We start from the raw sequence: 23,184 nt of genomic DNA on the forward strand, positions 1-23,184 counted from the left end.
CTTCCCTCCCACGTGGGGTACAGGAGTGTGGTTGCATCCTTAGGGCGGCGGTTTGCTTTCAGGTGGTTGCATGAGCTACGGGGGAGATGGAGATGACGGGACGACAGACCAGCTCATGTGCAGGGGCATCTCAGCTCTTTTCTTGCCGCGCTTCTGGTCCCAACGCTTCCTCATGCTGCTGTGTTTGTGTTTTCCAGCTCAGCCGGTTGTGCGGCCACGCTCAGCAGAGGCAGTATCGATCAGCTAATTACCCCAAAGACCTTCTCGTGGACAAGAAAGTCCTGAAGGTGACTCACATCGAGCCAGAAGAAACTTTGTCCAGCAGGAGGAGGTGAGAGGGCTGGGGCTGAGCGCGGTGCCCGCGGGATGGGCTGCAGGGGCCGTCGCCATACGGGATGGCCCCGTGGAAGCGGATGGAAGAGCTCCTTATTTCCCTTACCCGTAAACCCGTGGCTGCTTTCGACTCTGAACGTCAGAGCTGCTCCGTGGCTGGCTCTGAAGCGCAGTGAGGTGTCTACCTGTGTTTTCTCACCCGGTGCATCTATTTCCAATTATTGTTTTTAACCTGTAAAACTCTCTCCCGCTTTTCATCTTTGTTTTGCTTTTTTTGCACTGCCCCAGGCACGCAGGCTCATACACCAAATGCCCTGTGTGGGTCTCTTGGGCACTGCTATAGCGGCAGAAATACTCACAGGTGTAGTTATAGGTGGGAATTGTCGCTCTAACCTGGTACGCTGCATGTGTGTAGGTAAGGGGGACTCATTTAACTTCTTTTTTTTGTGCAGTCTTTGGTGGTAGTTCAGCGATGTTAACAGCCTTTTCCTGAGTATTTTCAAAGTGAAGCAGGTGCCTCCGCTGCTGTGCTTCCTTCCCTCTGCAGATAGAAGCTGTAATTCAGTGGGCTCACGCTGGTGTGTGAGGGAGAAACATCTCCCCTCTGGATCGCACAGCACACCCAGAGACGTGCGGTGCCTTTACTGCTGTCTTGAATACAAGAAAAAATCCCTGCGGAGGAGGAACGGGCAAGCTTGGCAATTTTTGGAACTGAGGATAGCCTAAGTTGGATGGATTTCTCTTTAAAGAGTAACAGGGCCACATTCTTGATACGGTTCCCATGAGATACAGCACCAGGGCTTGCATTCCTCTGTTGTCTCGACCCGTCGGAGGGTTACACAGCCCGAGATGTCCTTTGAGGATTGTGAAGCCTAATAAAATCTGCTGTGATGAATTATGTGAGCTTCTACCTGCAGATACGGAGGAGTTCCCTTTCCCTTTCCCTTTCCCTTTCCCTTTCCCTCTCCCTCTCCCTCTCCCTCTCCCTCTCCCTCTCCCTCTCCCTCTCCCTCTCCCTCTCCCTCTCCCTCTCCCTCTCCCTCTCCCTCTCCCTCTCCCTCTCCCTCTCCCTCTCCCTCTCCCTCTCCCTCTCCCTCTCCCTCTCCCTCTCCCTCTCCCTCTCCCTCTCCCTCTCCCTCTCCCTTCCCTGAAACCCCGGGTCTTGCCTTATTTTGGCTTTCAAAATGGTGTTGGTTGGACCTCCTGCCCCACCGTAAGCCCAGCGCAGGAGACGGCCGTGGGAGGTGGTTCGTGCAGGAGGTGAATGTCTGAAGAACCCCTCCAAGATGTGCAGGGGGGTCGTGGGCTGAACTCCCACCCTTTGGAAGCGGTTTGGCTCCTCGGCCAAAGGTTTATTGCCATGGACAGCGATGGATGGGTTGGTGCTTGCCATATCCTGGCTCGTGATAAGCCAGGGTAGGACCTGGTGGCCCTGTGCTGCATTGGCGTGACTGGAGCAGAGACAGGCTCCTGGGCAGCAGAAAATCAGAGCGGAGCAGTGCTGACTGCCTTCCCTGGCGCTGGGGCCTCTTCTCCTTGTGTCGCCTGCCCCCAGCCGGCAGTCGGGGGCTTCATCTGGAGAGGCAACCCCATCAAATCCCCCAGCAAAGGGGGATGGAGGGAGCTGGGCACCCCCTCTGCACCCCGGCCTGCCGAAGCTTGCTCTGGCTGGGCATGGAGGTCCCACCGCTGCGGGCGCCAAGGGATGCCCCCGGGAATGGTCCCAGCTCGAGGTGCTGATCCCTCGTCACCCCTCCCGGGGAGGAAGGAGGCCAAGAAGTAACCTCTTCCGAAGGGGGAAACCCACTGAACTGAACCCAAGGCAGAGCCTGTGAGGCCAAGTCTTACTTCTCCCAGTCCCTGCTATTCGTTGGATGTTAGGAATTGGATATTAGGAAAAAAGCTCTTCATGGAAAGGGTTGCCAAGCGCTGGCACAGGCTGCCCAGGGCAGTGGTGGAGTTGCCATCCCTGGGGGTATTTAAAAGATGGGCAGACGTGGTGCTGAGGGATGTGTTTTAGTGGTGGGTTTGGCAGTGTGAGGTTGATGGTTGGACTCGATGATCTTAAAGGTCCCTTCCAACCTCGACGATTCAACAATTCTATATTATCACACTTTTTGTGCCGTTCACCCGATGAAGTCTGCCAGCGTTTCCCCGTGACAGCTGCTGAGTGCCCCCCGAGGGGACTGACCTGGGCTGGGGGGGACGGGCGCACCCCGCTCCCGCGGCCCCTGTCCCCTTCCTGGTGGCTGTCAGAGTCCCCGGGGTCAGCCTGTGTCCCGGCACCTCTGGACCGCTGCCGATGGGGACCTGCTGGGGACAAAGGTGCCGGGAAGGGAGGGCGCAAGGGTGGAAGGTGCCGCCTGGTTCGTGTCCCCTCTGCCTGGTGCAGGCACCGCTGCTGCGGCTCCTCCTGCCCTCCTGGGGCAGAGCCGTCTTTCCTGGGTGTAATTTGCCCCTTCGAATGCAGACTGTGACCCCACGGCCAGCCCAAGCGTACGCTTTGAAACCCCGCGGTTTTAACAGCACAGCGCGAAACCCAGTGTTACCCTTCTGTACGGGTCGGTGCTGAGGGCGTCTGCTCTGGTCTGCCACCAAAAACGCCACCTGCCCTCCCAGGGATCTCGGATGGCCAACGACAGGCAAAGTGACGATGCTTCACAGCTTGTTTGCACCCAGCTGCTTTCTTGTTGGGTTTGTGTGACTACTTTTGATGGTTAAAATGCACCAACCCCATCTGCTGCTTCTCTTTTAACTGAGCATCATTCTCCCTCCCCCTCCCCCCGCCTTTTTCTTCCAGGGAACTCATTACGAAGCTGAAGTCCCACAGCAGTTTTTACAGCAGCTTGCCGGAGTACGTCTGCAGCCACAGCTCTGCCGTCCAGAACGACACTCTTTGCTGGAATGGACAAGAAGTCGTGGAGAGGTGAATCGCGTCTCCCTTCCTCTCCCTCTCCCTCTCCCCAGCGCTGCTTCTTAACCAGGCGCAGGAGTGGGCTGTGACCGAGGCACTGCTCGTTCCCTTAAAAAAACCCCCTTTGACAGAGCCGGTGTCGGGGCGTGCTGCAGCTCGGATGGATGTGCAAAGTCGGCACGGAGAGGAGAAGCGGTGGTGTGCTGCCCTCCACTGAGCCTTCTGCACTCTGCTGTGAAATCTCTGCAGCCGTGACCGCTCTCGGTGGCGGTGGGTTGGTAGCGGTGAGCCAAGAGGGGAGAGCAGCGGCCGCTCAGCGCGGCCGTGTCCCCGTGGGAGGGTGCAGCGCCGTGCCGGGGGTGGCTCCTCCGGAGTAGCGATGGGGGGTGGTTGCCACCATGCCCTGCGGTGGGGTGGGGATGTCTCCGACCTGGCTCCCTGCGGCAGTGGCAGGACAGCATGGCTGGCATCCCCTCTCCCAGCCGAGGAGAACAAGACGAGGGAACGGGCGCAAACGTGACCATGGGAAGTTCCATCTCAACCTGAGGAGGGACTTCTCTCCTGTGGGGGCGGCAGAGCACTGGCACAGCTGCCCAGAGAGGGGGGAGTCTCCCCCTCTGGAGCCATTCCAAACCCGCCTGGAGGTGTCCTGTGCCACTGCTGGAGGTGCCCCTGCTCTGGCGGGGGGTGGGACTGGGGGAGCTCCAAAGGGCCCCTCCAGCCCTCACCACTCTGGGATTCGGGGATTCCGTGAGTGACAAGGAAGAGCGCCTTGTTGGGTTTCTCCACGGCTCTGTGCTGGAGGAGGTCAGGACCGCTGAGGTCTGGTGGTGCCACTGCTGCCATCTGACCATCGTCCCCCAGCCGAGCCCTGGCTGTCCTCTCTGGACGGAGCCGTTCACACCGGGGTCCAGCTCGTGTCCTGGCTGCTTTTCCCTGCCCAACTCGCCGGTTCTGAGGCTGTCCCGGTGGTGACTGTGAGGTTAATGAAGACAGGCAAGTACAGGATTAACAGCGTAAAGGGGAAAGAAATGTTAATAGAAATCGAGAGGTTTTTTTTTTTCTTTTTTCCCTTGCAGAAAATGCCCCTCAGGAATGTTAAAGAATGTGGAAATACAACTTGGAAATTTTTTTTTTACAATTATATATAAATCTCCTCTAATCACCCTACTTTGCAAAGCATCCTTCGCTATTAAGTAGTTTGCATAAGGGAAGAAATAGAAATAAAATCAGAAAGTGGTGAAATGTTGAGATATTAATTATGACTTCTTGATCAGTAACCTCAGGTGGTAATTAGCCTGTACTTGCAATACTGACCTGAGACACTGAAGGGACCAAAATAGCATCAAACTATATTTTGGAAAAAAAAAAAAAATTGCTCAAGCATCTAAGATCACACGCCTAATAAAACGTACTTGCTTTGCCTAAGGAAAAATGTGTCCTCTATCTGTACCTGTTTCTGGAAAATCTTGAGTTTCCATGCCTAACTGAGAAGTACAAAGGGAAGAAAAAAAAAAAAAAGGATTATTTCAATACCATCTCACTGATTGTTAATTAACTTCTTAAAGCAGTGCTCTAAACCCTGCAGCTTTGCAGGGGAGGACCTAGGGTGAGGTCTTCTCTTACGACAAGTTCACTGGGGCCGCGGCCAGTGGTCCTGCTGACGCGCGGCGGGGTGAAGTGGCAGCAAGGGAAAGGTGCTGAGTCCACATCCTCCTACAAATGTAAATTCAGAGTTATTTGCGGATTAAACCTGATTTTAGACGACAGCCTTCTCCAGCTTTCTGCTGAGAATCCCGGTGGAGCGTCACAGGCGGAGATGCCATCCTTAGGTGCCCTGCTGCGATGCTGGTGGCGCAGTCGGGCATCTCCCGTGGGTGCCGCGGCATGCGGAGGAGGCAAGGCGGGGAGAGGGCAAAGCCGACGTGCACGGAGGGGGCCCGGTGATTTCAGGCCCCGACTGCCTGGCTGTTAAGTCGAGGATGAAAGCCGGTGCTGTGCCTGAAGGGAGCGTGACTTCCCACCCCTCTCCTCCTTGCCCCCTCCCATCCAGCGCGCAGATGTCACCGTCTCTGCCACCTCCTGTGAAATATTAGTAACAGCTCCCTTGCAGGTAGATATTGGAGTTTTGGGGTTTTTTTTGGTTTTTTGTTTTTTTCTTTTTTTTTTTTTTTTTGGTTTTTATGGTTTTTTTTGTGAGTGAAATCCCCCATCTCTTCGCAGGGACATCAGCGGTGTCCTGGAGTGGGACGCTCTGGCTCGCCGGGCAGGGAAGCAGTGTAGATGGTGGCTTGCGTGGAGGAGGGGATCTGAATGCCCCCGTGGAGGCAGGGTGGTCAGGAGGGAGGGCAAAGGGATGCACAGCACAGAAACAGCCGTTGCCTCTTCAGCGCCTCAACTGCCTTCCCACCTTGTGTTTTGAGCATCTGCAGCCGTAACGCTTCCCAGGGTGACCCTCTGCTCTCCACAGCCTGCCAAAGTGCGTCGTAGGCGGTGGTGTTTCTGCTGAAATACAGGGGAGAACTCAGCTAAATAAATAAGGTAATGGTCCATGGTGCTCCTCTCTCGGGACCCGTTTGCAGAACGTTTCCAATGTAGCTCCGATGGTCACCAAAGCCCATTGCATTGCTTCCCGGGGAGCCAAAACTGACTTTGTCGCGTGCTTGGACTTCCCAGCATGGCATCTCTTCCAGAGAGCCTGGGAGGATTCCTGGAAATCAGGAGTATTTCAGGTAACGGTGCTCGAATACCCCAAACCGCCGGTTTCTTTATCCGGCCTTTTCCCCAAGAGGGAGCCAAGCAGCCGCTCACCGCCTAGCAGCTCTCTCCCGAGCCGCTCTGAGAACGTGCAGTACGTACTGGAGTGTTTCTGGTGTGGCTACAGCAGTTCTCCCGCGGCACCGGTGCGCGCTTGTTCGTCGTCAAACACCAGGTTGCCGCTTTTTACAAGGAATTCGGTGTTTCGTGAATCTCTAGTATTAATTTCAGGCTGCTGACCTGGTAGTTGTCCCGCGCGCGTAACGGCTGCCGGAAAGAACGGTCTGATTTTGGAGGTTTTGTGCGTGTAAAATATACTTTATATCTTAATGGGTCCCTCCGGCTTTATTTTGGATATTGGCTTTTGCAAATCGTGCACTTTTTCTCTGGTGCAGGTCTTCCCGGCTGAAAGGTCAGCAGGCTGGACAGGAGGAGACGCTCATGCCTTGCACTTCACCTGCTGTGACAGGATTGAGTTGCCTGAGTGTAGGCACCACGTGCAACACGAGACCCCTTTGGGATCTGGAGCATCCATAGGAAGATCTGAGACCACCCGCGTCCCCGTGGAGTGGCAGCTGGGGCTTGGGAGAGGCACCCTGTGATTCCCATAGCAGTATGAGATGTCCACCCTAGGGACAGGTTAAAAAGCACCTGCTGAAGCTGCAGAAGGAGAGTGGGATGGTTGGGTGGATGGTGTGTTTCCATGCCTGTTGCCACACAGATGATGGATAAAGCTGTGTGTGTATTGCTGTGTATCAGTGAGCTCGGTGTGAGCATCCACGTGGGCATGGCTGGGCTTTGGTGGTGTTCCTGTAGGGCTTGTGGCTATTTACCTCTCACGTCTTTAATGCAGTACCCACGTGTTAATTAAGTTAGAGAGGAGCCCTGCTGGTTTCTCCATTTCCTGATTTCTCTGTCATGACAAAATTTGCTACTTATTCTAAGTCCTCTTCCTATAACACGTTAAGTCAAGCCTGGAATAGCAACTTCACAGCCCCTGGCTAACGCGTTCCAGTACTAGGCAATGCCAACAATGCGTGTCCTGCTGTTTGATGCAAACGGTCCCCTCTGCACCCGACGCTCCTCCTCTTGGGGTTTTTCTGAATCAGTATTTACTCTGTCCTGTTTTATCCCACTGCTTTGGTATCAGCAATGAGCGTGTCCCTCCTCCCCACGGACTGGACGTGCTCAATGCCTTTCCGCGGGGTCTCATTTCCCAGTTTAAGCCTTGAATCGTCCTCTGTTTCCTCCTCGCCCTTAACTCCCTCTGCCTTGATTGAACGTGGCATGTTCATCTGGGACTCCGATGCGATGCAGCCGGCTGGAGTATTTTATTGTGCTTTTTTTCTTGGCGCAGCGAACCGTTTCCGTGCAGTCCTGTGCAAACTCTACTTTGCTGGTTGAGTTGATGGAGGTCCAACTCTACTTGAGCTGTGTTCTTGTTTCATGCCTGGCTCTGAGGTTTCCCACCGATGGAGCAGGGTTATGCGTGCAGCGGGTGCAGCCCCTTCCAACCCCCCTGAAATTAAGAGCTCTGTGGACCTGCTTGACCAAGGGCTTTCTACGCCTTGGCTTGTGGTGGGGTTGATGTGCAATGTGCTCTGCTGATGGGTCGGCATCACTCATCCCGCTTTGTGTATTTTAGCATTTTTAATATGATTCATCCCTCATTTTCTTTTACCGGGTCTTACTTTGTGGTCCTTTGTCCATCTCGCTCACTTCACTGAGTTGGACCATCTAATAGCAAGAATTCATCCTCCTTCCTGAGGTTTGATCTCTGGGTTGGTAGCCTGGTTGTCATCCTTCACGTGGGTTTAGCACACGGTGCCTTCGTCTGTCAGAAATAACGGCTTGCCAACAGTGGGAACCATACAAGGAAGGTTGATTTTTCTGGTCACGCGCTGAGCGGTGCCGGCGTCTTTTGCTGTGCTGTTGAAGAACACAAGCCAAAGTGGGAAGAAAAAAAGAAAAGGCAAGAAATTGCTGCTTTTCACACTTTTCAAAGTGTGCAAAAAAACATATTGTGCTTTTAAGGTTCACAGCAAAAGCCACACGTGGTGCGCTCCACCGCTTGCGAGGGGTCGCGGTGCTTGGGTGCTCGTGGTAGCCGGGGACCAGAGCTGCTGGGTCTCCTTCTGTCTCTGTGCGTCCCTGTGCACCTCTTTGCAGCTTTCCTGGGCTCAGTTAATTGAAAGGCACTTCCCTGAGATAGCAGAGGGTTGGACGTGTAGAAAAGGTGGGCGTGCAACAGCTAAAACCTGCCTTGGCGAGGGTTGCCATCATGCCCTTCCCTGTCGCTGGTTGTCTTCATGCCCCTTCCTCCCACCTGCCCTCATGCTGGTGGTGTTGGGTGGTGAGAATATGTTGTCCAGCCTCTCTTATCCTTGTCTCCATCCGACGCAGAGAAAAACCAGAGGGTGATTCTTATCACCGAAGCCCTGGCTGAATAATTAGCTCATTTGAAGACTCCAGCTTAAGTCAAGTGGGTGTTGAGATATTGAACTCATCTGAGTTTCTCTGGGAGTTAAGCGTCTGGATCTCAAAGGTGATTTGAGCCTTACATGTAGTGTCAGGGTTTTGCAGCGTTTAGCGCTGAAAGCATATTAAAATCTGGATTGTCAGAGTTTAATAATCTGCTTACACAAGTATATTCCTTTCAAGCTGTTCTGAACAGAATGACAGCGGCATTTGCCCACTGCAAGACTTGTAAGCGCATTAAGTATTACTGGTAGATACTGCCATTTCCAAATTTCTCCAGACAAACTCGTACATTAATCTAAATCACCCGCATAACTCTTGTTCTCTTTGTACCGGTTCCAAATTAATATATTTTTAGCACCTTGCCAGATTCTCTTCTTCAAGCTAGAAGTCTCAGATTTCCCTGCCGTTGCCAATGTACTGTGGTTTGTTTTAATCATACAAATCATAAACAATGAAAGCACAATTGGAAGCAAGAGAGAAAAATGAGATTCTGTAATTGGAACAAAGGAAATTCCGTGCCAGCAATAACCCTTTAGTTCATGAAGGGTTTGGTTATTTCTGGCAGTGCTGCAAAATATCCGATACAATGGAGTCCCCAAAGAGAGAGGCTGCATAACTTTTCAAGCACATAAAACACAGCTTTGTAGCAAATGTGAGCTATAATGAAAGGATAGTAGGCAAATTCAGTGGGTTATTGAGTGGCCGTAATTGTTTCCAGAATATTTCAGAAATGAAGATCATGAATCTTCCTACATTAAGCCTGCTGCTTGGTCTCAGGTTTAGCCAGTTCTTTCCATCATCTATTTGTCTTGAACCTTACTCAAACTGAAGTAAGAATGGGGGGAGACTTCAGGCTGTCCCGTCACGCTTCAAACTCCCGTTATTCTGCTATGAATATTACGGTTTTTGCTGTTCTTAAAGCTCCATCGTCCAGAACCGGGTGATTACTTGAGACTTCACGTTTAATCAAACAAATTAACACCCGCAGCCCCCTTACCGGCCCTAGCGCATCGCCTAAGGTGGTGGGAAGAGGCAGCGCTACCCTTTGGCAGAGAACTAATACAGCAGGATCTCGGAGGGCTCCCATGGTAGTGAGACCGGGCTGCGAGGCGGTTGGTATTTGGAGATTCAGCAGAAAAAGTCTCCTTTTTATTTAGGTGAGAACGTTCCCCGCTGAGAGCGTTGAGTTTTCCCGGTTGCTTTTGAAGAAGCTTGCTCAGAGCTTCTGGTGGTGTAAATTGACTGCGGCATGGCAAGCTCTGCGATGACTGCAAGCGCTCGCCGCAATCAAGCGGCCGAATGCCCATGGCAAGCCGGGGAGGCACCCGAGAGCCAAACGCCCCGATTCTCTCCTGCCGCCTGCACCCCCACAGAGCAGTGTCTGCGTATGGCCAAGGGATGGTGGGACCATGCGCCCCACGTGGAAGAGGACAGCTGGGGTGGACCCGCGCGTGGCTGGCCTGCAGCCCGCGCCCAGACCGTGTCGGGGCTGGGGTAACCGCTATGATTGACCAAGTCTCTCTGGACAGCCTCTTGTCAGAGAGGAACCCACAGGGAAAGAGTTATCAGCTTTTCTTGGAGGGTCATGGGCTCGTCCAGGAGTCGCTCCCTGGCTGCAGGGCGGGAGGGGTGGCTTGGAAGCAGCTCTTCCAGCCTTTTTGGCTCCTGCCGCTCGCACCGCGGATGTGACACGGAGGTTGTCGCGCTGATCCCGAAGGCAGCTGGGCCGGAGAGAGTAAAACGGGGGCACCACCACTGCGCCCACCTTTGCTGACCTGTGCAAACCAGCTGGAGAGAAGACTTGTGTTCCCACCAGGAGGGCGGGGGAGAAGCTTTTCTGTCTTGTCTCCCCTTTTTCGTATCATTTTGCCTCCTATGTGGTGAGGACTCGGTGTCACCAACCCACGTCGTGTCTTGAAAAGCAGAGCGGCTTCAGGGGGTTGCAGGTGCTGGGGCCGCCGCGCGCTCAAGCTCGGTTATTAAATCCTGTGCGATGAAACTTCCTCTCTTGTATTATAGTCCCGTCTTGTAGAAGACTCTGTTGTATTTGTCCCCCATCCGCTCCCTCAAACAAGTAGGATTCAGAGAACAGAGATAGCAGAGAAGGAGCCTGCGAGGGATGTCGCGCCGTTTAAATTGTGGAGCTGCATTTGAATAAACACTTTGCAACTGGAAGGCAGGCATAAACGAATTGCTGTTGGAACGGAAAAATTACTTTCCCTTTTCTTAAAGGTGTAATTCTTGATGTTTGACTTGTAGGATTACTTTCTCTAGATCACACGTCAGGCACTGCGGTAACTCATCTCTAGGCCTGGCGTGGCCAAGTAGGATTTTACACATTTTGCATCCATTGCCATAGATTTAAATTGCATTTGTCATCTTGCCTTCCTTGCTCTGAAATGAAAGCCTGGAAGGAGCTGCCTTTGGAGTGGACCGACCAAACGTTCGCAAGAGATGTTTGTGGATGGCGGGGAGAAAAGGAGGGGAAAATCCGTTAATTTGACTGCGTACTTTGACATTTATGGCTGGTGGATGGGAAGCAGCAGGAAGGGTCTGTAGTTGTGCTGTCTGTGCAGATCGTTAGTGTTTTCATCTTTAAAGCCATTTTTAGCGAGGGCTGCTTATCAGCACATTTTACAGTGTGACATTTGTCTTTGGAAAATACCACGTCCCCAGCAAGAGCCCGTACCCCGGGAGCCCAGGCGAGGAGATGCTGCTGACTGACGTCGAGATGCGTCAAAGAAGGGAAGTATTTTGGGCTTTGCTTATGAAGTTGGAAGCCGGACCGTGCTCATGTTGCGACACTGATATCCCTTTGGCGCGGGGACCCCCGGGGACCAGGGGGTGGACTTGGCCCACAGTGCATATTTGCTGTTCCATGCCCGTATCGCCGTGGCGGAGGTATGCGATGGGGTGCGTGGAGCGGCATGAGTGTCCCGCGGAAGGGGCTCTTTTACCGGCGAAAGACGGCTCTGAGGTGTTTCCTTTGCTGAGCTGCGGCTGGGGAACGTGGGAGGAAGGTGACGCTTCAGCTTTGCTTTGCGATGGCACCTGCGAGCCCAGCAGCAGCTCGGGGGGACACAGGGGAGCCTGCGGGGGGACTGCCCTGGGACAACCCCCCCCTCCTGTCCTCCAGCTCGGTGGGAGCTGCGACGGCATCTCTCTGCTGGCCGCTCGGCCAGGGAGAGGTGCCAGCTGCCTCTTCCAGCTTTTCTGGCGTTTCAGGAATGTCCATCCCTCACTGAAGCTACATTTCAAAGTCTTTAACCCTTCGTTTGGCTGCCCCCCTCCCCTTGCCTGAATGCGTGCCAGCCCCGATGGGCGGGCAGAGGGGGGAGCTGGTGTGTCCCCCACCTCGTACCCCCGCACACCCGGGGAGGGGGTCTCGGGTCGGCAGGGCAGAGGTGGCGTGTCCTGAAGCACCCAAGCCCCACAGGAGCTCCTCTCCGGCTCTTCGGATGTAGCGTGTCCCCGCGTCTCCGCTTCTTTGCGATTCCCGCCCCGAGGTGTGCAGCCTGCGGAGGAGCCCGCTGCTGCCTCCCCCCTCCCCGCTTCAAACGACTTGTGTAAGGACGCAGATGGTTGGTTTGGGGCCTGTTGGCTACCCTTGCAGCTGGCCAGGCGGGAAGCACCGGCTGGTGGCACTCTGCTTCCCCGGCGTCGTTGTTTTAAGGAGAGATCCCTCTGCAAACGCTTTCGGGTTTGCTCCCTTCTCTGGGAGACTTGTCCCCCTGGGGAAGGGTGATCTGCCATCCTCGCCGCTCCACCGCGGTCGCGTCAGGGTCTCCGTCTTCCGGGGAACAATTGCAGTCTTGGGACACACGGTTATGGTGACGTGCCGGAGCTGCGTGCCTCCCTCCTGTACGGCATCGCCCAGGCTCCGGGAACCCTCTCGGGCAGGCGTCGCGTGCATTTCAGGAGGGGTTTTTCCCACTTTGCTATTGATTTTCTTTGTATAAAACTGTTTAGGAGAGGGACTGTATTAATTTAAGTAGGGCCCAAACGGGTTTGGTTCTGCTCTTGCTAAAACCTGTGGGAGGTTTATCATCTTTTAAACCACGGGAGACTTTTCGGCAGCGCACTTTAAAGTTCCGTCAGTGTTTTAAATTAAATTTACAGCGGCACCGAAAACGGTAATTTCTTTGGCGTCTAAAAAGTCACGCGTCTCCTGGATGTTTGCGTTCAGTCGCCAGATGTGTTTGTCGGGTTGGCACGGTGGCATCAAGTGACGGTGCCGCGCATAAGCAGCAGGTTTTGATGTTTTTGCCGCTCCCCGCGCCTTATTCCCCTGCGAGAGGCGAAGCCCGAGCGCTCGCAGGGCTGCGCTTGCGGCAGCAGCCTCTTCCCACGAGATGGTGCTGGGAGCTCGTGGTCCCTCCGGCCGTGGGTGCCGGGAAGCCAAGGCCTTCTCCTGGGCCATGGGCTGCTGCAGGCTGGCATCCAGCCTGGGGCTGCCTGGCCCCGCTTCTACCCGTCTCATCGCTTTCAGCCTCTTCGTTGCGTGTGTAAGTGCTTTTCTGAGCTGGGAGCTGCTACGCCGCGGGTAGAGCTGTTTTGTGCTTCCCAGGACAATGCAACTATTAAAAAAAAAAAAAAAAAAAAAGTGTGTTTTGCAAAACATTGAGTCCTAACTGGAGGCAGCGGTGTGGGGAAGGGTGTCTGGGTGGGGAACAGAGCTGTTGGAGTCGGTGCCGCGTGGTGGGATGACTGCGCTGGCAGCTGCCCCGGTGCTGGGGAGATGTGCTGGGGCTTGGGAGACCCTGGCTGCTGTCTGTGCTTTGCGGTGACGCTTCTCCTGTACCTGGACAAGCTGTTTGTGTCCGGAAACAGGACTATACGCGGGTACGTGCTCCTCTGCTAGAGGCAAAAACACCTCCTTTCGCCCATCCTTTTTCACGTGTCATCTCTTCCAGTGGAGCATCTCGCGGGGCGGCCGGTCCCCAGCTGAGCGGTGCATGGGGAGCGCCCAGTGCTGGGGACCCCACTGGGGATGCAGAGCGCTCCTGTATGTGTAACTCCGGCTCCGAAAAAGCCTTGCCGTGGGAATCGGCCTCAGCCCTGTGTTTTAAACGATGGGAATATTTCAGGTCAGGGGCAGGTTCCTGTCGCACCGGTGTAAATCTGGGATTGCCTTTGCATCCCCTCATGTCTGAGTCGGTCTCATTCCTAATTTAGAATTTAAGTGGGGCCGACCCCCTGTGCATCCCCAAAAGCCTCAGTGTGCCCCAACAGCCCTTGTGGCCGAAGGTCCCCGTGCCTCTTCCTTTCTCCTCCAGCAAAGCATCCTCCCTGAGCTGGCCCCACCGCCCCTCCTGTCTCCCTCCTTTAAATCCCAGCTGAAGTCCCGTTTCCTCCCCAAAGCCCCTGTGAGCCGGGCCGACCGTCATCGCCCGAGCTCGCCCGGCAGCGTGGGGACGAAGGATTAGCGGGCAGGGGAGCGGGGAGCTGGCAGACAGACGGGGAGGCAGCGGCTGGGGCTGGGAGTTGGGTGAGGATGTGATGTGGAGGAGATGAATCGCGGAAAGGAGTATTCATCGTGTTTACCCCCGGCACCGGAAAAACAGACGTACAGTCGAGCAGAGCGACGCTTGGCGTTATCGTGGCCATCTTGCTTTCGCAGGCTGTGCCGGTGTTTGGCAGCGCGCGCGCGCTTGGGCTGTCCGTTCTTGGAGAGATGAGGACTTGTGCTTGTAGAGTACCGTGGCCCGTCAGTGGGGCTACGATGAATACCGCCGCCCCACAACTCGAGAAGGCACCAGCGTGCTCTGGGCCAGTGCGGTGGCTGCCAGCGGTCAGTGGCGGCAGCTGCTCGCTCGGGTCCTGAAGCCGAGTTAGAGGTTGGCGTGGACGCTCTCGCCTCACGCCCTGAGCATCGTGAGCTGTTACCCGGGTACGGAGCGTAGAAACGCGTTCCCCCAAAGGCAGGCAGGCAGCCGTCCCTCTTCCCCTCACTTCTATCACTCTGATAAGCTTTGCCGTTCCGTAACTTTGTGAATATCTATTTCTTTCCCAATCGCCAGTGAAAAAGCTGAGGGCAGGCTTGGCCGCCCTCCTCGGCAGAGCTGCTCGGGGAGGGGGTGCCTGTGGAGAGCCGCATCTGGAGAGCTCTCCGCCAGCTCATTATCTGCTTTACGGGGGCTTTGCCGCCTGGCACGGTACCCGTGTAAATCGGGATATGGCGCGGTGCAGAGCCCAGCACCGCACCGAACTCGAGGTACGTTCTGTCTGAGCAGTTACTTTGATCCCCGAGGCTGGATCTCATCAAAGACTGAAATCAGGATTGTTTGACAACACCTATTTTCCATTAGCAATGTTGACAGCGTTAATTATATTCTGATGCTTTAATTCTTTATTATTGAAATCACACATCAGTGATAGTCATTATTTTGCAAGGGGGTTGATGTTATGCTAATCAGCTTGCAGTTAACTGGGTCATCCCACTCATTTTTTTTGGCTGTGGGCACAACACTACCGCTCTTGTACTGGAGTCTCTGTGGTCTGCCAAGATTTATTTTAAACAAACACGAGCAAGCCAGAATTTCTGAGCCAGCTTTTTTAGGACTCTTGGGTGCAAGTTATGTGAAAATATTTATCCCTGTTGTATACTGTTTAACATCTTCCTTGGTTACTAATGGACTGGAAAGGACTTCATCGTCCTCAAGTGATACAAGTTCATCATCTTGCTGCTCTGCAAAGGCGGAGGAGAAATATTTATGGGAATCTTCTGCCTTTTCTTTGTCATTATTAACTGTCTTGTGCTTGTGCTCTCCTTTTTGGAAGGGGCTGGTGCTTATCTCGGGGTTTCTTTTGTTTGTACTGAACTTTAAAGACCTCCTCTCTATTATCCCCTCACATCGTGGTCTCCTCTGTTCTCACTCCCACAGGTACAGTCCCCAAATCACAAGGAACGGAGCAAAAACTCAGCCCGGCAACCACGAGGTGAAGATGAAAGGTCCCGAGCCAGTGATCAGCCAGATTATCGACAAGCTGAAACACATCAACCAGGTTTGTTGCAGGCGTGCCAGCGGGGATGGCTCCAGAGTGGGCGGTTTCCAAATCAGTCTGGCCTCCCCCACGCTTTCTTCGGGCGCAGGCAGACGACCCGGGGCATCTCCCGCTTCAGCAGCTGTGTGCGGAGCCGGTGCCGCCTCGGCCCCGCTCGGTACCCCGCGCGGGGTGATGCTCTGCGGGTGAAGCAGGAGCAGCAGGGCGCCCGCGCCACCCTCTGCCTCGTTTGTGCATGCAGGGATGCATCCCTGCGCGGCGCTTCCGCACCCGTCCCCCGCACGGTGGAGGACCGGGAACACCAGGGCTGCCGTGATGCTGGCACAGTTCAGCGCGGCACGTGCCGACTGTCCCCTCTGCTCAGAGGTGTCCCCTTTGGCGCTGCTTGTGGCTGGCAGAGAGGGTCACTCGGTTGTTCGCTGTATCTCCCTGGGCATCCGCTCCCAGTCACTACTGGGGCAAAGTTACCATTGAACGGGGAAATGGCAGAGCTGGAGGAGACCCCTTCCGCTGGGGAGGGAGCGTCCTTCCCACGGTCTCAGACCTGCCGTCTCTGCCGGGACAAGCAGCATCTTGTCTCTACCCGTCGTACCAGGCCAGGTTGGGTCTGCGAACAAGCCCCACCGCCGCCGCCGAGGGATTTCTGCGTGGCGTTCTCCTGGCGGCTGTTAACCTCCCAGAGCTCTCCTTGCGGCGTTGCCTGGGGCCAGCCGGGCTGGGGTCCGGCTCTGGGCTCTGCTCCCCTCGCCGCGTCGCTGAGTTAACTCGTAGAGGGGATGTTTTTCAGTAGGCTGATAGCTTGGACCTCTCTACTTTGCAGTCACGCGCGGTGCTGGCACCTCGCAGGGCGAATACTGGGGCGGTAACGCTGAGCTGAGCTGCCCGGTCTCTCCCGAGAGAGCTCTTACTGGTGGGGACCTATTCAGGGTGGCACCGGCACGAGGCGGGTTCCCGGGGTTGAGCCCAGCGTTGCTCCCCGGCCGGGTGGGCTGCGTGGGCGGCTCTGCCCGGAGTTGCTGCCTTAGCGACTTTTCTGCTAACCTCTGCTTTCCTGCTCCCGCGCCGCTGCCGGGGGACTGTTTTCATAGCAGTTCCTGCTTTAATCCCTGCACCTTCCCGTGCCGGCGTGCCTCGTTAGCCGCCATCCGGGAGTGGGATGCAGGGAGGGATTCGGGGTCCCCGGGAGCCGACGTGGGCAGCGGCAGCAGCGCGGTTCGCTCTGCCTTCCCGCGCGCCTGCCCGCGCCGCGCCGTGCCGCGCCATCTGCCAACAGCCCGTAATTATTAAAAAAAGGAGGAAGGGGCGGGAAAAAAAAATAGCATCATCAGCTCCCTGTTGAATGGGATAGAGGGCAGGCTTCAACCTGCAGGTGATAATGATATTTTGCCGTTCACGGTGAGAAAGTCGCGCCGAACAAAACAGGGTTATTAGCGTACTTGAAACTGCTGACACAAAGCGGTTGTGAAACGCGGGCTGCCAGATTGGGTCAAGTTAGGTCTTTTGCTGAACAGTTCCGGCTGCCGAGGAGCGGGGATTCGTGGAAGGAGAGACCCCGGGTAAACACGGCCGGGCTGAACTCAGCTGTTGGCAGCAGCAGAGTGTCTTTGTCAGCCGTCGCTCTGGGAAAAATAGCGGTGAGGGGGTGAATACGGTCAACGTGGTCACGATCTCTGACGGCGCGGCCCCTCCTTGGCTCGCCATACCGCGCCGGCACGTGTCACGGGGGGCAGGGGAGTTGTTTCGGTGTGAATGTAAGAGCCTGAAAAACACCGAGCCCTCTTGTAAAGCTGTGTTTAAAAAAAAAAGAGAGGGATTGAGAATAAAATTAGGAGAAAATAGGTGGTTTGTGAAAATTAGTAGCGAACCTAGCTACTCCTGCGGAGGGTCTTCAGTCTATGGCGAGCAGTTTATGTACCGGGAAAGTAACTTAAATTTGGGATTTGAGGTGTCGTAGCTCACCGTCACACTTCTTTTCTTGGCCTACCGAAGTTTTGCGCTCTCCTTCACATCTGGAACGCATCTTGAACGCCAAGGAGTAGGAAGGAGCAGCTCTGGATGAATTACAGTGGGGTTTTTCAGGTGTTGGCTTCAGATCTGGGAAGCGGTGGGGACTCCCGGGCTGGGGAGGGAGTGAAAATCTCCCGATCCGCCGGGCTCAACCCAACAGCGGCTTTTGAAGGGCTTTTCGGACATCCAGAATCTTTTGGAGAAAAGAGCATCTTTTTGAGCCATTGTAGCGCTCAGAGCTGTGAACTGGATTCCCCGTGTGAACTACCAGCAAATTGCGAATCTGGTACCATAAGATGAATTCCTCCGCACGCGTTGTGTTGGAGATGCAGCTTGGATTTCATGGGGGTGGGTGGACTCGGGAGCCATGCTGGTTGGTGCGGTTTTCGTTAAGAGTTCCGCAGCTTTTACTTTTCCTTGTAGATTTTTCCCTAAGGGCTGTAACTTGCCGATGTCTTGGTCTTCGGTTTATTCCAGGCTGCTCACGCTGCTGAAGAACGTGTGTTCTTTCAGCAGTACACCACGTTTTCCAGCTTGCTTGCTCGCGTTGAGTGCGGAAATCAGGCTCGCTCGTTAGTTCGTGTCTTCTCAAACTGAATCGAAGCGCGCGTACGTATACACACGCATGAGAAATTCTCTTCGAACTTTCACGGTTTGAAATGAGAACGGTGCCTGTGCATTAGGACAAAATCCACGAGGGCTGGAAGGAGCGTAGAAAACCTCACCCAGAGAGAAGGGGAAGTTAAAAGTCTGCCAGATTGTATTAGTTTGGTTCAAGCGCCCCTGTATCAAGCTAAAATAAATAGAGTGAAGCTCACTGCCTGAGTGGTGTCACGTCGGTCCTTTCCGGACGAGTCCCCTCGGTGGTGCCTACTCGTCACATCAAGACTCCATCCCACTTTTGTTTCACCCGAATGCGTGATTGTGGGCGGTGCTATTTTTCGTGCGTCGGTGAGCGCGGTGGTTTATTATTGCCACGTTGGAAGGCAAGATTATTTTTTTTTTTAATATTTTTTTTTTCTATTCTGCTAGATGTCTACCAAGTTTTGATTTGAGTTATTTTTGCTGTGTGCCCAGAGGCAGGAACAGCCCATCCATAAATATTAGCACTGTTATCTCAGCTGGGAGGCCAAGGGTCACCTTCAGGAAAATGAGTTGGAATTGGTTCCGAACTTTTATTTCCCAGAGTGGATGGGGTCTGTTTCTAGCTTAGAAGGGTTTTCACTCATCCCACACCTGAAACTATATTGAAATGGAAGAGTTATTCTGTGTCAGCAGGAGGTCTCGCTCAGGTTTTTTGTGACTTGGTAGCATCCCTAGGCAAAAAGCTGCGTGCGAGGGGGGCTATTTCCTCTGCTCGCTCAATTTTCCTCCCTCCAGGGGGACGTTTGGGTGGCTGGCAAATGGGGGGACGAGCTTCCCAGTTGTAACAGATAGGCACGGAGGTGACAGCCGTGGTGTCCCCCATCTCTGCCCCACTGGTGACCTCCTACTGAACCGCCTCCCGAGAAAGGCACTGGAGAGCAGACCTGAGCGATGCTGGTGGTGCGAGGATGCAGCGGGGTCGGAGACTGCGGGTACCGGACCAGCCGATGTGACGTCTTGGTCCTCCCTCCTGTCCCTCTCTGTCCCCAGCTGACTCGTGTGCTCTCTGCAGTGCTTATGGGGCTCTGACAGCATCGCGGCGGATGCTTTGCCCATCCCGACTGGTTAAGCCTGCACACAGTTGCGATCCCTTTTTAGGGTTAGATAAATCCTGGTGTTTATCACAGGACCGTCTCTAGGAGGATGGGTGTAATATCGGAAGAAAAGGAGAGAAAAACCCCACCAAAAATGAGGAATACGATCCATAAAAGGAAACTTAACCGAGGGAGATGTGTCTTTACAAGATTGAAGGGCCTGGAAACATATTGTACATTTCCAGACACTGGAGTTAAGGGCTCATTTAGAATAGTTCAGATATACTGGAGTTTGACAGTTCTTTGGGTTCCACATCAAACAATCTGTAATTTATTGCCCCGTATAGAGGCTGTGTTTTTATCATATCGCATATTCTCTAGCCAGAAATCTAACTACCATATAAGCTCTTGAAAAAAAAAAAAAAAAAACCAACCAAAAAAAAAAAACCCCAACCCAAAACAAATCCCTTTGGGGATCGGAATCCAGGCAATATGCTTTCACAGACCCTGAGAAACCCGCTTTGATTTATTTCCTTGGAAATAAGGGGAACGCACAATTTCTTGGAGTATTACAGCTGTTCTCCCAAGCAGGATCTCGCCGCTTTGCTTCGCGTGCTCGGTGTAAAGACCCGGCTCCTGCGGCGAGCCCCGCGTGAAAGCACCTCGCGGTGCTCTTCGCGGGTTTTACAGGAGGATAAGAACAAAATTTAGAAGTTTTACGAGGCAGTAAAACACAGAGCTCTAGCTGGAAGGGAAGAAAGAAAAGAAAAAAAGTAAAAATTAATAGGAGGCCCAGAGGTGCGAATGACCGAAGACAAAATAGACTTGAAATTTGCCAAAAAAAAAAAAAAAAAAAAAAAAAGCTAGCACGCCCTGTTTAAATAGCCGCGTTTGAAGCGGGGTTGATCAACCAATATGTCCTATATTTGTTTGTGGGTTTAATGGGCTGTTTCCCCGGGGCCTGGCTGCTGGGAGAGGGCACGGCAGAGGTCACCCAGGAGTTAATTTGGAAAGGGGCCAAAAGGCCACAACTTTGATTGAATCAAACGTAAACAAAATAGGCCTGGGAACGGGGGCGATGCCCTCGCGCCCGAGTCTCTCTCTCTCTCTCTCTCAACCCCTTGGCTCAAAACCCGGAGCGTGGCGGAGCTTCGGGGACTGCCGAAGGGGGAGGTGGAGGGGGGGGGGAATGATGCTCGGGGGTAGCGAAGGGTGGGATGCGGGACCCCGCTTGGGGCACACGGGGAACCTGCAAACGGGATGTCCGGAGGACGGTGCGACGACGGTTCTCCCTGATCGGGGCATCATCTCGGGGGAGATGTGGGGTCCCGGGGAGTCGTCTCGCCGGACCATGTCCCGGGCGGCTGGAAGCGGGGAAAGCTGTTAGGTCTGTTATGGGAGAGCCTGGGGAGATGAGGAGTTTTCAGGGATACATTTCCCCTTCGGCAAAAAAATCTGTGACTTTGATGGATTTGGTGGAATCGCCGCTCTCTGTGGCCTGCTAGGCTTTGTGGGGTTTATTATTCCCGCTGTATTTTAATTTCCCGGCCAGATGAAGCGGCGTAATAATTAGAAAAGCGCGCAAACTGGCAGATCGTTAAATAATGTGATGCACAGTGCTTATCGCTTGGAAATGCAATATTTAAATTGCACCAAAACAAGTCACTTTGGGCTAATTTGCCACTTTTAAAATTTAACGAGTTAACACTACAATGCCTGAAGTATATGTGTAATATAATCTATCAAGCCCTCAAAAGAAATGTTAATAAACACAATAATTCCTTGGACACGCCTTTTGTTCGACGTTATTAAGCAGTTTGTAACAATTAAAATATTAAAACCACATGCCGTTGAAAGCAACCAGACGTTGCCATCGTTTCTTGCGAAGGCTATTAAAATGAAATGACAGAAGATTTTTATTTTAATGATAAATGCGTTTTTGGAACGGATCGGCTAATTCTTCTTTTACTGCACAAAATAATCTGTAGCTCCACCAAGTCTAGGCCTGGTATTTAATGACTAACTCCGTCTTCCTTTTGAGCCGTGCCTCGGCTCTCGTTAACACGATGGGTAAATGCTCTCCGACTCCGTACGCGAGCGGCAATTATGGGATTTTGCCAGGCCGGTTAAATCAGGGGAAGCGCGACCTTCTGTAACGAGAACATAATTAAATTTGAACGTATCTGATTGTCGGGGTGCTTTTTAAACCCCAACCCGCTATCGCCCGTCGCGACCCTACCTGCAAACGTCCCCTTTGCGTTATGGGGTTTGTTGTGGGAACGCTGTGCCCGCAGGTCCCCCTAAACGGGTTTTCCTTTAACAGCCCGAGATTAATTGGACCCGGTGCGTTTGCGTGTGTGTTCTTAAACGGAGAGCGTAGTCTGGGCTGTGTTTGCTCGAAGTTTCCGGCGCGTTTTACCGACGGTCTCGCAGGACCCGGAGGAGCTGGGGGGGGGGGGGGGGAATGGGGGGGGCTGCGCTGCTGAGCCCCAGGCTTTTACTGCTTTGTGCGGGTTACCTTTGCTGTGGAATGTGAGGTATTTCCCATTTTCGGTAAGGGAGGGGCGGTGGAGAGGCGCGTTTCTGGTACTGCTCGGTGACACCGAAACTCGGAGGCGTGCTGAGGGCCTGAGCATCTCCCGCGCGCCGCCTAAACCCGGCTACGGCGGCTGTCTCTTACTCGCCGGCTGTTTTCGTTGAAGGTAGTGCCAAAACTATACCCGAAGTCCTCATATCTGCCAGTTTTTGGAGAAAAATAATTCATTGTAGGATTTTCCTCTGAGCACCCAAGTCCTTTGGTCCATCCCCGCGCGTCCCTTTTTTTTGGTAAATACCGAGGCTGCAGAACTGTCATTTTTGAGACGAGATTCCCTATTTTCTTGCCCTTCCTACTTTCATTTGCCCTTCCCCTGGCAACGAATCTGAGGAACACGGGGGAGAGGACTGGGAAAGGCGCGTTCCCGTGTGAAGCTCTGTATCTCCTTTATCGGGACGAAAAGGGAACAACCTCACCCGTGTTTCCTTTCTGCTGATCCCGCTTGTTTTTCCGAGGGTCGCGTTACTCATCCGTGGTGTTTCACCGCTTCCCTGGTATGGGAAGAGATGTTTTAGCTCAGTTGAGCCTATAGGAGCAGCAAAGCTTTCCCGGGCGGTGAATCCATCTCCTTGCTTTTCTCGGGAAGCTGCGGGGGCTGAGCTTGGACGGATGGCAGTTTTGGCTGGTCTCCACGCTCCTTTGGCGTTCATAACCTTTGGGTAACATAAATAGCACTTTATCGCTCTCCTTCCCTGAAATTCCCTGCGTGGTCTTATGCACGAGAAGGGGTTCGACTTTGCTGCTGTGGCTTCAGCTCCGGCGGGGAGGCAGGTGCCTCAGGTGTCTCCTGCGGGGACAATGCTGTGGAAATCAGCTGGAAAAAAAATATACCTTTAAAGGGGGATTCGTGTGCTTTTGTGTCCAAAACATGCAGCTGATGCGCGGCGGTGCTGTATAACAAACACCAGATATCCTGTACCAGCGCTGGGGTTTATCCGGTTGGGGAGGAAACAAACCCGGAGGAATCCTTGTGCTGCAAAACGCGGTGTAAGCGGAGCCGTTGATACCAAATTAACGGTTAATTACAGTTATTCTGGGCCCCCTTAATTGTATGGAGTGTCACCTGTGCTCTGACTCAACCTGCTAATTTAATCAGTAGATGTCTGAGGGGGGTGTCCTCCCCAGTGGTCCCAGTAACAAAGCACGCGGCGCGCTCTGACCTCAGTGGGGTGATTGGTAGGTTTCTCATTTGTGTGTTTTTCTCCAAATTTTTCCCTAATGTCAAGGTTTTTAAAGTGTGGTCCGGAGTGAAGTTCAGGGAACTAACCTTCCTGGTGCCGAGCAGGTCTGGAAGGTAACCTATGGTCTTGTTGGCTGCAGAGCAAATCTCATCGCTATTGTTCTGGAGAAAAAGGCTCATTAGCGGTAATGTTACTTTTAATTCCAACCTGATGGGTTGTAACCACTTAGCG

At 53.6% G+C, this 23,184-nt stretch overlaps 1 protein-coding gene across 1 annotated transcript in view; it reads left to right on the plus strand.

Annotated features, from left to right (window-relative positions):
* The window catches only part of GPC3 (glypican 3), a gene marked incomplete at both ends in the record, with an annotated part of 173,015 nt that overhangs the window by 108,902 nt on the left and 40,929 nt on the right, over positions 1–23,184 (plus strand). Inside the window, 3 exons of the mRNA XM_082488168.1 lie at positions 198–331; positions 3,134–3,259; positions 15,370–15,490. Coding sequence (XP_082344294.1) covers positions 198–331; positions 3,134–3,259; positions 15,370–15,490 — 381 coding nt within the window. The remainder of the gene's footprint in view (positions 1–197; positions 332–3,133; positions 3,260–15,369; positions 15,491–23,184) is intronic.

The sequence above is a fragment of the Vanellus vanellus genome, assembly GCF_965231255.1.
Source record: "Vanellus vanellus genome assembly, chromosome: 10".
In the NCBI taxonomy this organism is placed as follows: Eukaryota; Metazoa; Chordata; class Aves; order Charadriiformes; family Charadriidae; genus Vanellus; species Vanellus vanellus.